General features: G+C 34.7%; 1 protein-coding gene across 9 annotated transcripts in view; it reads right to left on the bottom strand.

Annotated features, from left to right (window-relative positions):
* The window catches only part of mam (neurogenic protein mastermind), a 193709-nt gene that overhangs the window by 82363 nt on the left and 93631 nt on the right, over nt 1-17715 (bottom strand). For 8 of the 9 annotated variants that reach the window (XM_017616273.1, XM_017616293.1, XM_017616298.1 and 5 more), the window contains exon 2: nt 15198-16420. In XM_017616273.1, the coding sequence (XP_017471762.1) occupies nt 15198-16007 (810 nt within the window). In that variant the 5' untranslated portion in view covers nt 16008-16420. Of the gene's footprint in view, nt 1-15197; nt 16421-17715 lie in introns of those variants that run through there. The other variant, XM_017616315.1, reaches the window with a different exon arrangement.

The raw sequence follows: 17715 nt of genomic DNA, 5'->3' as shown, positions 1-17715 counted from the left end.
TACACGATAACTCGAGCAAAAATTGAGATATCTCAACGAAATTTGGTATGTAGGTTTCCCTTAATACAAGGTAGGTTGGTATGGCGAAATCGGACTGTAACCACGCCCACTTCCCATATAACGGTAATTTCCAGAAATACGAAAACTGCGATATTTTATTAACTACTGAAGATTATTCACGCAAAATTGATATTTACAACAATTTTTAGACGAAAAATAAGAATATTATAAATTTTTGGAAAATGGGCGTAGCCACGCCCACTTCTGGTTACATGTGTATATCTTGGTAACCGCTGCACCAATTTCTTCTAAACTTGGCACAGTTGTTGGGTCTTGGTACAGCATACCAAATGACCGAAAATTTTTTAAATCGGACAATAACCACGCCCACATCCCATATAACGGTAATTTAGAGAAATACAAAATCTTCGATAAATCAGTAAATATTAAAGCTTGTTTATTCAAAATTGATACTTGCAACAATTCTTTACCAAGAAATATGTTTATGGTAAAATTTTGGAAAATGGGCGTGGCACCGCCCACTTATGATCACATATATGTATATCGGTAACCGTTATACCAATTTGTACCAAACTCGGTGTGGTTATTGTGCTTGCCACATACAGTATCGGTCATATCTATAGCACGCCATTTCAAAGTGATATTGTGTGCCACTTATGTTTATTTATTTATTTTTAAGAATTTTCAATTAAAATACAGTTCTTTCTCTAACAAACCCCATATAAACCCAAGTTTAACAACAGGCGAAAACTCCCTTACGTCATATATGGACAGCCCCTTACAGACTTACACATTTAGAAAACGAGTTCCACAACAATTGTCATTCAGAAGAGGAGTTCGGAGATGTTTTAAATATTTAACACCATGTCATAAAATCTGTATCGTTAGTTCGATTTTAAAAAATTGGGTGTCAAATGAAAGTCCTTGTCTTTTGGGTGTGCAATATAGTTTTGGTTCTATGAAAAGGGTTGCCACTTGATAGGAAATCACCAGGGATTACAAGAGTTTATAAGCAAACAAAGAATAAAATCGATCGATTAAGCAGGGTTGCCGTTTTGGGATTTTCCTTCCAAAGTTGCTAGGTTTTTCCCGTTGGTAGGATGGTTGGACGCTTAAAATTTTGGTAGGGTTCTTTGCTAATAAAACATCTATGGCTTGTTGTAATGTGTCACTTTGTCAGCACTGTGAGTAGGCTTGCCAAATTTTGATATCAATTTTACCCTCATTCTGTTTCTTGGATGGGTCCAACTGTTTGCCATTATATCAAATACCTTTTAAAAAAACTCGTTGCTTACTGGTATAGGCAGAATTTTACCAATTACCTTCGGCAATTCTCTGAACTCCATATACGCTATAAAAAGTTTTATCCACTGCGTATTTAAAGGGATATCAAGTGATTACACCGGCACAAAAAAAAAAATTAAAAAATCGTGTGATGTGCATTTGACCGGACATACCTATGGCTATGTATTTCGACCGGCAGAATCCGAATTTGGAGTCAGTTTGGCCAATATACCTCTTAGATTTCGAGAAAACTTAAAAAAATCGGTTTTTGTTGCCGATTTTCACTATTTTTGCATTTTCTTTTTGAAGTTTTCTCGAAATCTAGGAGGTATATTGGCCAAACTGACTCCGAATTCGGATTCTATTGATTGATGTAAAGGCAGGTTTATAAATGAGATATTTTTCTTTGAAATGCAGTTGCTAATCGATAATATTTTCAACAATTATGAGGTTGTTAAAATATTTTAAATGACACCGGAAGAGCGATTCAAAAAAGAAGACCGCTTACTGGTAGTCATATTTCCAGTAAATCGGGGAATCTTAAAGTTTCTAATCGCATCTCGAAGAAATTAATGTCAAACCCGCAGCGCGAAGTTTTGTCTCAAGGCCGCGCACAGTGGTTCGGATCGCAAATCTAGCTGGACGAAACAATTTAAACAAATACTCGTTGATGGATCTTTACACCACTTCTTACCTAGGGGATTGTTGGGTCGCTGATTACGAATCTGAAGTCACTTATCAAAAATTCAAAATGGCGGATCCAATATGGCGGACGAAAATTAAAAAAAATCGGTAGATTTCTATGTAACTGGGCATCTGGGGGTTTTCTGGGTTGCTGATTATATACTTTATTTACTTCGGAACAAGCATTCTCATCACATATTTCTTTCAATTTACTAATCACATAATCACGGACACCTTGTTGTCTTTTAGTTAGAAGTTTCAGCAACACTTCTCCAAATGTCAAACAACTCACTCCTTAAGATTTTATTTACCATGACCAAAATTTAAGATCACAGCAAGAAATACAAATAAATTTCAGAAAAAATTTTATAACAGCGCTTAAAGATTTGCATGCCTGTTGTATAATCTTTTAATTTCAGAAAGCAGAAAATTCGCGAGTTACTATTTTTTTTTAACTCTTACATAACCAAAGTTTTTATACGGCCTTCGGCGGCCTTTACTTTTCCTACTCTTAAATTTATTTTTTTAATTAATCAAAACGACGATTTTTCAGAATAAATTTGCTTATACCAATGTGGACATAAATTGCGTTATGACCTCTGAATCTATAGCGGAATAAGTAAGTTAAATTTCAGCTTTTAAAATAGAGTTCTCAAATAGGCGGCGTTGACTTACCTTTTTTTGTTTGTTTTCATATGTTAATGCTTTAATAAATGCAATTTCTATTTGAATGTATTGTCAGGAATGTATTCCAAGTACCATTAAGTATTTTAAAAACAAAAAAAATTTGACTTTCGTCCAACTAGATCTGCTATCCGAACCACTGTGGGCCGGTGGCTCTGAGACCTGGACATTTGGCAAGCCTAACCGTGAGGTTTTTTTTTTACCTTACTAATGTTGTACATAGTATTTATCGTCACCTAAAGGGGAAAAAGTGCCAAGTTCATTTTTTGGAATTGCTCAGAAGTGTCGAAAAATCGATGTAGTTTCACATTATCTGTAATTCTGCATCAAAAGCTAAATGTTGAAAAAAGTGGACTTGGCAGCTTTTCACCTTTAGGTACCGATATGTATGTGTACTTCTTAATATATGTATGCAATCTACAATGGAATTTTGTTCTTCACTGCGATTTTTCACGTCGTTTACTCCGAAGGCTTTATTAAAACTAAACGATGTGAATTTTTTGCCATTTATTTTGGTTTTTCGCAATTTACTCGAAATGTTGAGGGTTTAGAAGTAGAGTCCGACCGATTAATCGGCATCGGCATCGGCTAGTATCGGCAGAAAATTGAGCATCGGCATCGGCCTTTTTTCGCCGATTCTTTGGAATTTCTTTTCAAATGTTCAGGTGGAGCGACAGCCAACATTAAAAAACATTTGCAGACAGCTCACAAAAATGATTTTTTTTTTTTTGTTGAAGGTGTTTCACGTTTTTTCCATACAAAAGTACGTGCGACAATTTTCTTTTATATGGAGAACACTGCCAGCAAAAAAAATTGCCAAAAATTAACGGGATTTTACAGCAGCTTGAAACTTGCACTTCATTATACCAAAATTCTGATTAAACAGTTTGAAATTTTGCTGAAAATAAGCAGAATTTTTCTAGTTTTTGTACAAAGTTTGAAATCTGAATTTATATGGTGTTTGTTGTATACCAGCTAGACTTTTATAAAAAAAAATAATAAACGTTAAATAAAAAAAGACAAAATCGGTCAAAATATCGCAATTCTTTTATTTTGTGGCCCACTATATGTATGTACATACATACCTAGCATATAAGTTCTTTGCATTGAGTGCAAAAGAGTGTATTTTAGTACAAAACGAAATGAAATTTTATGTTCCTAAATATTTTTTGCTTAGCACCATATAAAAAAGTGTTTTATGTAATGTACATAAATGTGATATATGTACGTATATTTTTACACATACATATGTATGTATGTACATACATAATGTAATGTTGAATAACAAGCCAATTAATTCAATTATTTCTTTTCTTTTGTTTTTTTTTAACTCCGTGAAATGAACTGATTTTATGAATTAATGCATTTATTTGTAATTTTTTATGGAATCGGCATCGGCCGATTCTTTCCCCATAAGCCGATTAATCGGCATCGGCATCGGTACCTGCAAAAAAAATTGGAATCGGTCGGACTCTATTTAGAAGTTAAACCGACCTCAGATTCGGCTTCAGCGTGTCGAAATACATGTCGGTAGGTGGATCTGATTAAAATCATACACACCACTTTTTGTGTGTGCTATATGTATATAATAGTATGAGGGATGTTGTGAATATTTGCATCCGCATTCGTTATGAGAATGATTCGCATCATTTTGCGAATGTGAATGGGTACATGGGCAGAGTTTCCACTCTCATATTATAGAAACGGCTCTAAGTCTGTCTAACGAGGGTGCGGACAATAACCGGTTTATAGCTTCAGGCGCTAAACGGTCAAGTAGAATATCAAGCATATTGATGGACCTTTAACAAGTTCTGCTAAGTCTTATAAGCAACCTAGAAAGAACTTTAGATTCCTCCAGCGAAAGCGAAGGCTCGGATGTAGAATCTGGAGACATTAAAAAATGTGAAATTAAAGCTCAATTCAAGGCCTATCTTAAAGAAAAACGAGCTTATCTCGGGGAAAATCCTCTCGATTGGTGGAAAACTAAACTAAAATATGATAAATTGACAGATCTGGCCCGCAAATATTTGAGCGCTCCACCCGCGAGCGTTCCAAGTGAGCAATAGTTCAGTACAGCCGGCCTTATATACGAGCCTCTAAGAAATCGCTTCGTGGGCAAAAAGGCAGCAAAATTACTTTTGAACTTTGACTACAAGAATAAAACACTGTATATGTTAAGCACTCGTTCAATGTTCTAATAATTTAAAAAAATTGTAAATAATAAAAACGATGACTTCAATTGATTATAGTTTGTTTAATGTTATTCCTAACATTCGCATACGCATTCGAACATTCGCATTCTGAAAATTCGCACTCACATTCGCGAATGTGAAAAATATGGCATTCGAAACATCCCTAGTATGTATATATTTTTTAGACTTTCAATCTTAACAGTGAAATTAGGCAATGTCAAATAAAGAGGAAATTCGATAACATTTCCCATTGTCATCACAAAAAATAAGCCATAGTTTGTCATAATTTCTGATAGCAATATGGATAAAAATCGATTTACGCGATTTAAGAACTCAAAAAGCAAACAAAATAGACTCTTAAATACATATGTATGTACATATATGCTAAATCAATGAAGTTTTATTTCAATCTTCCAATAGTTTTCAAGCTTTTGCTTGGACATTTTTTTGGAATGAGTTTCGGCAGTATAAGTATAAGTAAGTATAAGTATTTATGATAACGATTTGAAGAAGAACATGATTAGTCAGAATTACGAAAAAATCCAAACTTTGACAGATCATGTATAGAACCCATAAAAATTTGAAGCGAATCCGTCCGACTTAAAAAAGAATGGCTCACACAAAAGAACAAATGAGGATAACTTATTTAACAGTTTCATAGCTAATAAGAGACTTTGAAAAGTCGCCGTTTATTGGTAAATTTGTATATGCAGATGATATTCCATGTGTTAAATGGCATTTTGTCTGATAATACATTTGCAACGAAATTCCCAGGCCGGCGTAAGACCCCTTTCGGGCACGTCAAGTCTTGCTTTCAAGTCTGCTCGGTTCGTAGGCGAAGGAGGTGAGAAGAGAGGGGAAGAGTACATTCCTCTCACCTCCTTCACCAACGAACGAGCAGACTTGAAATCAAGACTTGACGTGTCTGAAAGGGGTCTAAAAGCTTAAACAGACGGCAGCGTTGATCCGGATTAACGCTGCCGTCTGTTTATGCTTTAACGAACGAACGAGCCACAAACAGGGCTTTCCTAAACCTGACAACACTCGATTGGAACTAAACAGCAATACGAAGCATTTTTACTATCTAAACTTCTTTGGTACAAGAAATGATGCAGTAGTTGAGGCAGTGTTGCCAACTTTTCAGTTTCAAAAAGCACCAAACCTTGGAAAAAATAGCGTTTTACCGCACTAAAAGCACTAAATTTCTCTCTTTTCATAACAGTTTGTGGTAAACAAAAGTAAAAAAATAAACAATATTTACATGTATAAATAAATACACATTCATGCTTGCGAAACTGGTACATCTGGAGAAGGAACAATCGAATCGCAACAAACGAAATTGAATTTTAACGGGGAAGAGTAATACTTGATGATACCCTAAGTAGAAGTGAGCGAAAAAATTTGTTGTTTTATAATATAACCTCAAATATTGCGAAAAACCGTGCTTTTACACTTACAGGCTAGGATATCTCAAAATTCTGACGTGGTAGAGAAATTCTGCAGCTAGGTTTGGATTCAGCACCGCAAAATCTACACAAAACGGTTCCACTCAGGTGGCAAAAAAAGTTAAAATTTNCTTTTACACTTACAGGCTAGGATATCTCAAAATTCTGACGTGGTAGAGAAATTCTGCAGCTAGGTTTGGATTCAGCACCGCAAAATCTACACAAAACGGTTCCACTCAGGTGGCAAAAAAAGTTAAAATTTTTCGAACTGTGTAATCAATCAATAATCAAGAAAATAAAAAAATAAATACTTAACTTATCTGCGTGCTAGCATTTTCAACGCGAATACAATTTAACAAAAACGCAAGAACGTGGGTTTGCTACTTTATCTTTTTATCAATCATGGTTTGCATTTTAGTGCATTTAAATTTGTAGATTCTTGTAAATTCAGAAATTTTAGTTCAGAAAAAAGCACTAAAAGGGCACTAGGCACTAAACCATTATTTTTGGCGTTTTAATTTTCAAAAAGCACTAAATCTAGTGCTTAAAGCACTAAGTTGGCAACTATGATTGGAGGACCAAAGCGATGGGCAAGAGCATCGAAGAACGCCACCGTTCCATTGCTGGTGGAAAAGGCAATGTGACAGCAGGGGCAACAGCAACATATCACATTGCAAAACTTTATCGATTTTAATATTCCCCTAAAAGTTACTCAAGTAATGCACTGACGCACACAAACACATGCATTGTTGAGAGCGTTTATGTGCATACAGATGTGTGTACATGTGTAAATACCCTGCAGGAAATGTATCTAACTGGAAGCTAACTTTAAAATGATTAGAAAGGAGCTAAAAGTCACTTATTATCTGTATATTTTCTTTGATGAAAACTAACTATATTTCTATGGCAATGGCCGCGAAATAGTCAAGGGTGGTTTACCTCTGCATTAGATGTAGTCCAGGGTGGTTACCTCTGCATTTGATGTAACTAACTTGTAACTAACTACTTTTGGACATAACATATCAATAGGAAAAACAAAATATTTTTTTATTATTTTTGTTTCATTTTTTTATTTTTATTTACTTTATTTATTTTATTACATTTCATATTTGTTTCCATATTCTGCTGTAGGTGGCCCATATTCGAACTCCGTCAGACATAACTTCAAAATGATAATATGAAATTCGGATCTTCCTTTTATTTGTCCACAATTCGAAAAAGTATTTGCGAAGGGCATGATATTTAAATAGAAACGCATTTAAAGAAAACAATCTCCTTCATTACTCCTGCATTACTTGTCAACTAGCTTCAGGTTAGCTTTTGGTAGCTAACTACAAGTTATATATTTTATAGAAATCCCGCAAAAAAGCTAACTACAAGTTGGCTATTTTTTATCAATTGATATTTTTTTTCTGCAGGGTATGTATGTACGTTATACCAACAAACCTTTTTGTTTGATAGCAACTTGAGATGAATTAGATATAAAATAGCTTCCTCAAATCTCAGATTATAATGGTCTCAACTTAAGGTGTTCTTACACGATATGTATTTGCATGTGTACATGCCACTTTTTACATATAGAAATGTCGACATATCGTGTAAAGGCAAATTAAATTTGTTTCTGTACAAAGCAGATGCACGTACATACGAAATAGAAATGTTTCTATTTTCCTCTGACACACAGATATAATCGTCTGAGTTTAGTTTATTTCGTTTTTAAAGAACGTATTTTTAAATTGTTAAATAAAGACTGTGGATTTGACAGACATACGAAATTACGTACATATGTATTGAAAAAGTCACATTTACAGATGCAAATACATATCGTGTGAGAACACCTTTAAAAGGCACTTTTTTACATAAAGACTTTCTTAGTTTTCAAGTTGAGAAATTGGGTTTGGACCTCTGTTTCACTGTTTCCAGGAGCAATAAATCATATGTGTCACCGCTGCTGCCAGATCAAAACTTTTTCAAATAAAATACAAATGCTGCCAAATATTCCTCAACTTAAGGACAATTTGAAGAATAACGTTTGAGAAAATTACTAATCTCAAATGGTAAAGAATGTTGAAACTTAACGGGCGAATTAACGTTGGAGAATATGTTCTTGTGTTGTGTTTGTGGATGTTTAATGCCACTTATACATACACGCCCATTCACTTGAATAGGTAGTTTTTTTTCTGCAAAATCTGTATCGGAGAAGCTTCATTTTAATCTAATTTAAAGAATGGTATTTTTCGAAGAAAAGTGGTGGAAATGAAGAAAATACCTTCGTTATTTTGCTTTTCATTCCGTTTTTATATATCACGAAAAATATGAGTATTATATTTGTGGCTTTATCATGAGGACAGGAGTAGATTGTATCAACGGAAGCATACCACTAAATGTAGTTCTACTATTTAACATAATTAGTATTGGATACTACATCCCTAATGCCAATATTTGGAAAACCCCTGTCCGGAAGACCTTTCTAGGAATATTTAAAAGAATTCTAAGACATCTCACTCCTTACAGCTTTAATTGAAGAAGCAAATACCCGCAGACCTAGCAAAGCATCCAATTCCAAACATTTTCCATTACTTAAAGGTCTGTGAACAGTCATCGTGTAAATTGGCTCAAACACATTTCGCGCTTCAGACTTTTTACCATTTAAAAAATAGTGAACATTCGGACATGTGCTGCGATCGTATGATTTGAAATCGATGCGATTTGCAAAATATTTCTTAATATAATTAATGCAAGTAATAAATATTCCAAATAAAAACTGATAGAAACACGAAAGGACGTCATCTTCTTCGATTTAGAGCCAAATTTTTCTCATTTTGTTAAGAATTGTCCAAAATGATTGTCCAAACGATTGTTATTATTTACATGGACGAAATCATAACTCACAGAGATGCAATTAAACTCAAAAATCTTTGCAGTTTTACCATAGGGTTGCATTTTTAGACAAAGTTGTATATTACAAAACTTGAAAAATGCTTTAGTGGATTTTGAACCGAATCGAACCATTTCTTGGAGTGGTTTCTGGTTCGATTTTGGCATTCCAAAATGAAAATGGTTCGGTTTGTGGGCGGAGCCGAACATTAGATACCCGGCGCAGTTATTAACACCCCTATTGCGAGTGTCGACTGGCAGTAGATAAACGACTATTAAGCGATTATCGATTATCGATGGTATTGTGAGTGTCGCTTAGTCGCTCAATTAGCGACTGTGAATACTTTTTAATCGCTCATCCTTCTATTGCTGTTTTTTAGTCGTTGGAGTNATAGTTATTGCCACCTTTCTGAAAACTACCGCTACATGGTAAGCAGGGGTGGTTTTGTCCCTATTTCAAACATGTTTGATAAACTTGTATATGTATATGTACAGTTATATGTGGTCGGTATCACGCCCATTTTCCAAAATTCTGTAATAATATTACTTCTTTTCAAGAGAATGCGGTTAGTATAAAGTTTGTGTAAATTAGCATCCTTAGATTTCGAAATATCGGAAATTTCAAGAATTTCTGAAATTAACCGTTATATAAAGAGTGGGTGTAATTTTAGTTCGGTTTCAATAATTTTCAGCGTTTTGCTTTTATGTGGCAAGCACAATAATCATTCCGAGTTTGGTACAAATTGATCGAACGGTTACCGAGATACACATATGTGGCCATATGTGGGCGGCGCCACGCCCATTTTCCAAAATTTTATTATAAACGTATTTTGTGCTAAAGAGTTATTGCAAACATCAATTTTGAGTGAATAGGCTTAAGTAGTTACTAAAATATCGCAGTTTTCGTATTTCTGAAAACTACCGTTGTATGGGAGGTAGACGTGGTTATTGTCCGATTTTGCCCATTTGCAATACCATCTGTCCTACGCTGAAAAGAAGTACACATACCGAGTTTCGATAAAATATCTCAATTTTTACTCGAGTTATTGTGTGCACAGACGGACAGACGGACAGACAGTCACCGCTTAATCGATTTCTTTTTTCATTCTGATCATTTACATATGTATACATTTGTCTATATCTATGTATCTCAATTCGTTTTACAACTGTTACAAACAACCGTTATGGGAACAAAGTTATAATATCCTTGCGCACAAGTGCGCTCGGGTGTAAAAAATCAACATTTAGTCATTTGTTTGAGTCACTGTATATATGTATGTAGTACATATATGTAGATATGTACATATGTAACTAAGTATTTAAGTACAAAAGGATTTCTCATACACCGAGGAAAAAAGCACGTAGGAAAAATTAATATTTGGGCCATTCCATTGTGACTGGTGGGACATTTTACTCCAGAATGTGATCAATTGTGAATTTTAGCTATATCATCGGAACTTATAAAACAGCGAAGGATATTTTTTAACATAGAACGATAACTAATGTATAAAATTGCTTTAACAAAAAATACCAAACGATTTCTTAGTTTTATGTATTTATCATTTGAATTAATGTGACTGGTGGGACATTTTACTCCAGAATGTGATCAATTGTGAATTTTAGCTATATCATCGGAACTTATAAAACAGCGAAGGATATTTTTTAACATAGAACGATAACTAATGTATAAAATTGCTTTAACAAAAAATACCAAACGATTTCTTAGTTTTATGTATTTATCATTTGAATTAATGTGACTGGTGGGACGCTGAAAAGAACTCTATTTTACCCATATATGTAATACTCCTATATTGGCAGTAAGAGCTAGTACCGTCCGAAAACACTACAGTACAGATATATCAATAAACACGTACGAAAGAAAAGGAACACATACGTTTATAAATAAACATGTACACGACACATTTACAAAAACGGCACTCAAGTACACAATACATTGACAAAAACAGTACTAGACTGTCTCGCTTTGATTTCGGAATGCTTACACATTGAGATGTTAGCTTACTACCAATATAGAAGTATTACATATATGATTTTACCCGTGTGCACTCAAAAATTAATTTTAGCCAAAACACTTAATTTTTAAGAAAGATGTTTTGGTGTTGGAAAATATGAATTATACTACTTCGTTTTCAATAAAAATGAGGTTTATATAATACCCACAGAAATATTAAAAAATATTTAAAGTTGTGACTGGTGGGACATCTCCTTGTGACTGGTGTAAAGTAATTTGCATGAAATAAGAGTTTCCATAGATAAAAATTAAAAACTGTTTTGATTTTGTTAATATTTCCCAACAGGTTAATAAAATGTAGTCATTTAAAAATAGAGATAAGGGCATATTTAAATTTATGTTGTTTTCCCCTTTTCAATGGAATGACTCATTTTTTTTTTGTTTGATTACCGTTTAAAAATGTTCGTATTTAAAAATAAAAAAACATAAAATAGTTAAATAATAACGTATTTAAATCAAGCGAAAAGTGTTCAAAAGTATTGTATGTACATTAGAGTGGTCCAAAATAATAAAGTCGGAATTTTAATGCCGCCACCCCCTAGGATTGTTCTGAACCAAAAATAAATATACCCCTACTTTTTCATTTTGAAATCAAAAAATATTTAGGGAGTGCTCACAGCGCTCAAAGTTTTCCATGTATTTTATATGGGGAAAATACAAATTTTCGTAAAAATGGTATAAAACTCTTGGAAATCAATCGTAAAACCGTGGTTCTCTTCAGGAGACTTCAAATATTAATATCCAATTGCTTATTTAACCATTTTTTATGATTAAAGATTTTTTATTGGTCCCCCATTGCATTTTCTAGGACCTATAAAATATAGTTATCATGAAAAAATTGTTAAAGGAACAATTGGGTATTATTACCGGGAATCTCCTGAAGATAAGCAAACTTTTCCGATCGAAAAATATTGATTTTCAAGAATTCTACACTATTTCACGAAAAGTTTTTCATATGTAATTAAGAAAGTACATATGTATATGTATACCAAGCATGCACAGCGGTGCCAACACATACACACATACATGGTACATGTTTATCTGTACCAGGGAAGCCAACTCGTGGCGAATTCCCCGATTTGCGGGCAATTTCCATTTGGGTGGGCAATCGGGGAATGGACCGTTTTTTGCGGGGAATTTCCGTTTACGTGGCGAATTGGGGGATGAAGTGTTTTTTTTTTTGTGAGGAATTAGGTGGTAATTTTTTTTTTCTTTTTCGCTTCACTAAATATTTTAGTTAAAAAAGTTGCATAAGAAATGCAACTGCAACCCTGAGTTATTAAATATTCAAGTCAGCAACGGATAGGGAACAATGACAGCACTATTTAGAAATTGTCATTTGACATTTCTATTTATGCCGCCATCGGCTGTGATTTGCTTTTCGTTTGTTTCAAAGGTAAATGTTAAACAATGCAAATTGCAATCACATATACATTATTTTCCATTCATTAGATGCCAAAAACTACAACTCGTTCAATTTTAGTATAATAAAGTTTCAAACGTCTAAAAATTATCACGAAAAAGAAAACGAAAATTTTTAGCCTCTTCAAATCTGCGCTTTATTGTGCTAGAATTGCTAACTACAAAACTGGATACTCAAAATCTGTCTAGAAAATCGAATTAAAAAGCTCGAAAATTTTACGAGTTTGTTGAATTTTTTTTAATATTGCACAAACAAAACCAATAACAATAGCCAACCTTATGATTATATATACATATGTATGTAAGCGAAAATGTTTGTACGTATGTATGTATAGATAGATATATGTACATAGGTATGCACATTAGGGTGGTCCAAAACAGCAAAGTCGCAATTGTAATGCTCTCACCCCCTAGGTTTGTTCTATATTGAAAAAAGCTGTACCCCTGTTTTTTTTTCAAATTTTGAAATAAAAAAATATTTAGAGGTCGCTCAAAGCGCTCAAACTTTTCCATGTACTTTTATATGGTGGAAAAACAACTTTTCGTAGAAATGGTGTATAATTCAATATTTTTCGATCGGAAAACTCTGGTTCTCTTCAGGAGACTTTCAATAATAATACCCAATTATTTGTTTAACCATTTTTTAATACTAACGATTTTTTATTGGTCCTCCTTTTGCATTTTTCGGGGTTTTTGTGGGACCTGTTAATTGTAGTTGCGACAAAAAAATTGTTGAATAAACAATTGGTTAATATTACTGGGAATCTTCTGCAGATAAACAGAGTTTTCCGATAGAAAAATATTGATTTTTAAGAATTCTATACCATTTCTACGAAATGTTTTTTTTCCATATAAAATACATAGAAAACTTTGGGCGCTTTGAGCGACATCTAAATATTTCTTGATTTCTAAATAAAAATAGAGGTATATTTGCTTTCGGTATATAGCAATCCTAGGGGGTGAGAGCATAAAGATTCCGTCATTACATTTTCACATGCTTTTTGGACCACCCTAATGTACATACATTCGATATTCGTAATGAGCGAACAAAAATCTACGCTGACCTCATTATTTGTTCGCCATACCACGGAATACTCTACGAGCACCCTGTGGCATTCAACCGCCGTAGCCGTCATTGCTGCTACTTTGACTGTTACTATTTGTACTGCACTAACTGCTGTGTTGCTGTTGCTAAAGATTACACTGATATTGCACCACTGCTAGAGGTTTTCATCTCGATACATATTATTTTCTGTAAAAGACGATCAGTTTTCACAGATTTTGGTTGGGATTTTTATTCTGTAGCAGAATGGCGCACAATCGTATCGTAATCGAATTAATCGTAGCGCTTTCGAAAAACATTTGGAAATCAAACAAACGGGGTTTGAAAGCTAATGTAATTCCTTTAGACGGAAAAACATTGCCATTGGGCCATAACTACTCCTTGACCTTAAAATAGTGTTCTTGGAAAAAATCAATATTTCACAAAAAAAAGTTGTTTTTTATTATACTATTATCTAATAGATTTTGAGATGAAAAAAAACTGTAAAAAAAATTAAATCCCTCAATTAAAAAAACGATCATTCTTCAGTGCATTATACCACTCATAAACTCGGGCTCTTGATGGGGCTTCATCACCAAAAGTCGAAATAAGTTCATCTATGCACTGTTGTTGTATTAATCTATGGGAAAAGTTATAAACAATCATCCAACGGGAACCTTTTCTTTAATATTAACTTTTTTTTCTACTACAGAGTGGGCCATATAAGATCTACTAATGTTAAACACGAATAATTTTTTTATTTTTTAATATAATTGCATCTTTTTTTTGCAGGTTGTAATTAAATTCTTGGAAATTCATATTCTTTGCAACGATAAATTGTTATGACGCAGTGAAATTATCGACAATATTTTAATTCAAGATCAGCTCCGGCATGATGAGGAGTTTGGTCGACCGTTGAACGAACGTGGAAGCTGTGCGGCAGAGTGTTGGAAAGATACAGCTGTTCCAACTTTTTTATGCGGATGTTTAAAAAACAAAGTGTATGCGACTTTTAGAGTGCTGAGGCAGAATATTTGTGCAGAAATACGAAGTCTGCAACCAGAAACATTACGTGGTGTAATGGAAAACTCTCTAAAAAGAGCCAATGTCTGCATCGAGCAAAATTGTGAGCATTTTTTATGTAATTTTTCATACATAGTGCCTCTTAATTTCCATAAAATGTATTTAGTATATATATAAAAAGAAAATAATTAAAACAAATGATTACTACAAGAGTTGTAGGTGTTTAACATTGGTAGGTCTTATATGGTCCACCTTGTACGAACTATGAAGTGTAAATAACGCAAATACATAGCGCTCGTATTGTAAAATGTTCCGAACACGTCAAGGCTAAAAAAAAATCAAATTTTACGTTGCAAATGTCAGATCGACTCAAATGGTATTAGTGTTGCGGATTCAAACCGACTTGTTTAGTGACCCCCCTAATATTTTTTGTAGGCTCAGTATAAAATGTCACGCGTACACATGTACATATATACATAGATTAAACTTACCACATGAACACTGCTTTGTAGATTGCCTGCCATCATCGGAGCCGATGCAGGCTCCGTTGGCTTTTTCTCCGCTTTCTTGGCGGCGCGCTTGTTTTTACTCTCAAGGAAACGCTTCTGCAATGCCGCCGTCTCATGATTCTGCTGCTCGCATACTGTGTTAAATGTCTGTTCATAACGCGGCACACAGTCCGTCTGCCGACGCCTGTAGTTCTCGATGCGGCGCCTAAGTCTATCAACCATTTGCTGCCGCTTCGGCGGCACAATTTCGGGCCCGCAACCGCCCTGGTTGTGTATTTGGTTGTTGTTACTGCCAAGCGCTGGCCCGTTAACGTTGTTGCCGGGGCCGATGAGGCCGCCCATGCCGCCAGCTCCTCCAACCGCTGCTGCTGCCGCTCCAGTCGCTCCTGCAGTGCTGCCAGCTCCGCCGCCGCCAAGGCCAATGCCGCCGCCAATTCCGCCTCCTGGGCCCGCTGTTCCTGGTGGAGCTGTGTTGTATTGTGGCTGCTGTTGGTGTTGTTGTCCATTCGACTGTTGCTGGTGATGTTGCACCTGTATCTGTTGTTGCTGCTGCACATTGTGTAGTTGTTGTTGCTGATGTTGCTGCAGGTGCAATCCAATCGTTTGTTGCTGATGTAGCTGCTGTTGTTGCTGCAGTTGATGGTGTTGTAAGTGTTGATGCTGCTGGAGTTGTAGGGTTAGCTGTTGTTGACGCTGTTGTTGTTGTTGCTGCTGTTGTTTTTGCTGTTGGTGTTGGGCTGCGGCGGCTGCCTGGCTGGCGCTCTGAAAGACAGGAATGCCTCCAGCATCCATAAATACAAATTTCTGTTGCAGTTTTGTCGTCACCGTCGTGTCGCACCAGTCTCTAGTTGCCACTTTGGTCCCAACTTTGAGCGCCCCGCACTAATGAAACACGAAGCGCCGAAGTGTAACTATTTATGGAACACCAAGTATTACACCGAATATAATCGAAACCACTAATGCCATTAACTAGGTAAGCGGAAAGGTCGTGATTACTAACTTTGAGCCAGTAAACACTTCCACCGTTAACAGGTCTCAGTTTCTGATCTTTAGAATGAAATGATAGTGTTTCGGCTCACGTGATCATTTTCCTCTCGACTTGTGGTGGATTTACATGCTCAGAAATAAGTTCCTTGGAGCAAAGACTGTCCATATTCGCCAAGTAAGTGGCGTATTTTCGAGCGTGATGTTCATTTTAAGGATTACTGCAAATAAAATAAAAAATGAAAAATGACAATTTTATTAACAATAATACGAAATTGAGAATTAGTTTTTATAAATGAAAAAATTAAAACTATGGACAGTTAGATTTACGAATTGTAATATGGGATCTTTTCTCATGTGTCATTAAGAAACTAAGCAAAAATACATATAAAGTCCGAATTGTAATGCTCTCACCCCCTAGGAATGTTCTATATCGAAGAAAAGTATACCCCTATTTTTTTATTTTGAAATCAAAAAAATATTTAAAGGTCGCTCAAAGCGCTCATAGTATTCCATGTATTTACATATGGGAAAAATAAAATTTTTCGTAGAAATGGTATAGAGTTCTTGAAAATCAATATTTTTCGATCGGAACACTATGGTTCTCTTCAGGAGACTTTCAATAATAATACCCAATTGTTTATTTAACCATTTTTTAATATTAACCATTTTTTATTGGACGCCCCATTGCATTTATCGGGGGTTTCGTGGGTTTTTGGCGGACCTATAATTTATAGATGAAAAAATGGTTAAATAAACATTTGGGTATTATTATTGGGAATCTCCTGCAGATAAACAGAGTTTTCTGGTAGAAAAATATTGCTTTTTAAGAATTCTATACCATTTCTACGAAAAGTTGTTTTTCCCCATACAAAATACATGGAAAACTTGATTTCAAAATAAAAATAATAAGGATATATATTTTTTTGGTATAGAATAATCCTACGGGGTGAGAGCATAAAAATTCCGACTTTTTCACATGCATTTTTGGACCACCCTAATATCACGTACGTACATATCTATAGCACCCCCATTTCAAAGTGATATTGTTTACCACTTTTGTTTAATTATGTCGTCACTATACACGAATAAAGGCGCGCTAGTGTTTTGACGGCGAAAAAAGGCGCGTAAAAAAATTTTGCGAAAAAGAGCCTTATGAAAAACTTCGGCGAAGTATGTTAAGAGTCTTTGACGCTAAAGTTTTTTTATGCGTCTTTTTTCGCCGTCAACTTTTGAGCTCGCGCCTTTATTCGTGTCTAGTGACGATTTATTTTTAAGAAATTTCAAACGTTTAAAACTTTTCAAAATACTACAAAAAATGCAACAAAATTTCACTCAAATTTCAAATTTTTTTCTCAGAAGCGTTAGAATTTTTCCGAGTACACAGTTTTATAGCCCATTCAATTTTAGTCTTAAAGCTAGGTTATGGAAATTTAGACCAAACTTGGCTTACCTAGAAACGCGATTACTCAGCGTGTCACCTATTACCTTTTCTTTTTATTTTGATTCTCAGCAC

Source organism: Rhagoletis zephyria, unplaced genomic scaffold, assembly GCF_001687245.7.
Source record: "Rhagoletis zephyria isolate East Lansing unplaced genomic scaffold, Rhagoletis_zephyria_1.1 Rzeph_scaffold_00025, whole genome shotgun sequence".
In the NCBI taxonomy this organism is placed as follows: domain Eukaryota; kingdom Metazoa; phylum Arthropoda; class Insecta; order Diptera; family Tephritidae; genus Rhagoletis; species Rhagoletis zephyria.
This window is presented reverse-complemented; position numbering and strand designations above follow the sequence as displayed.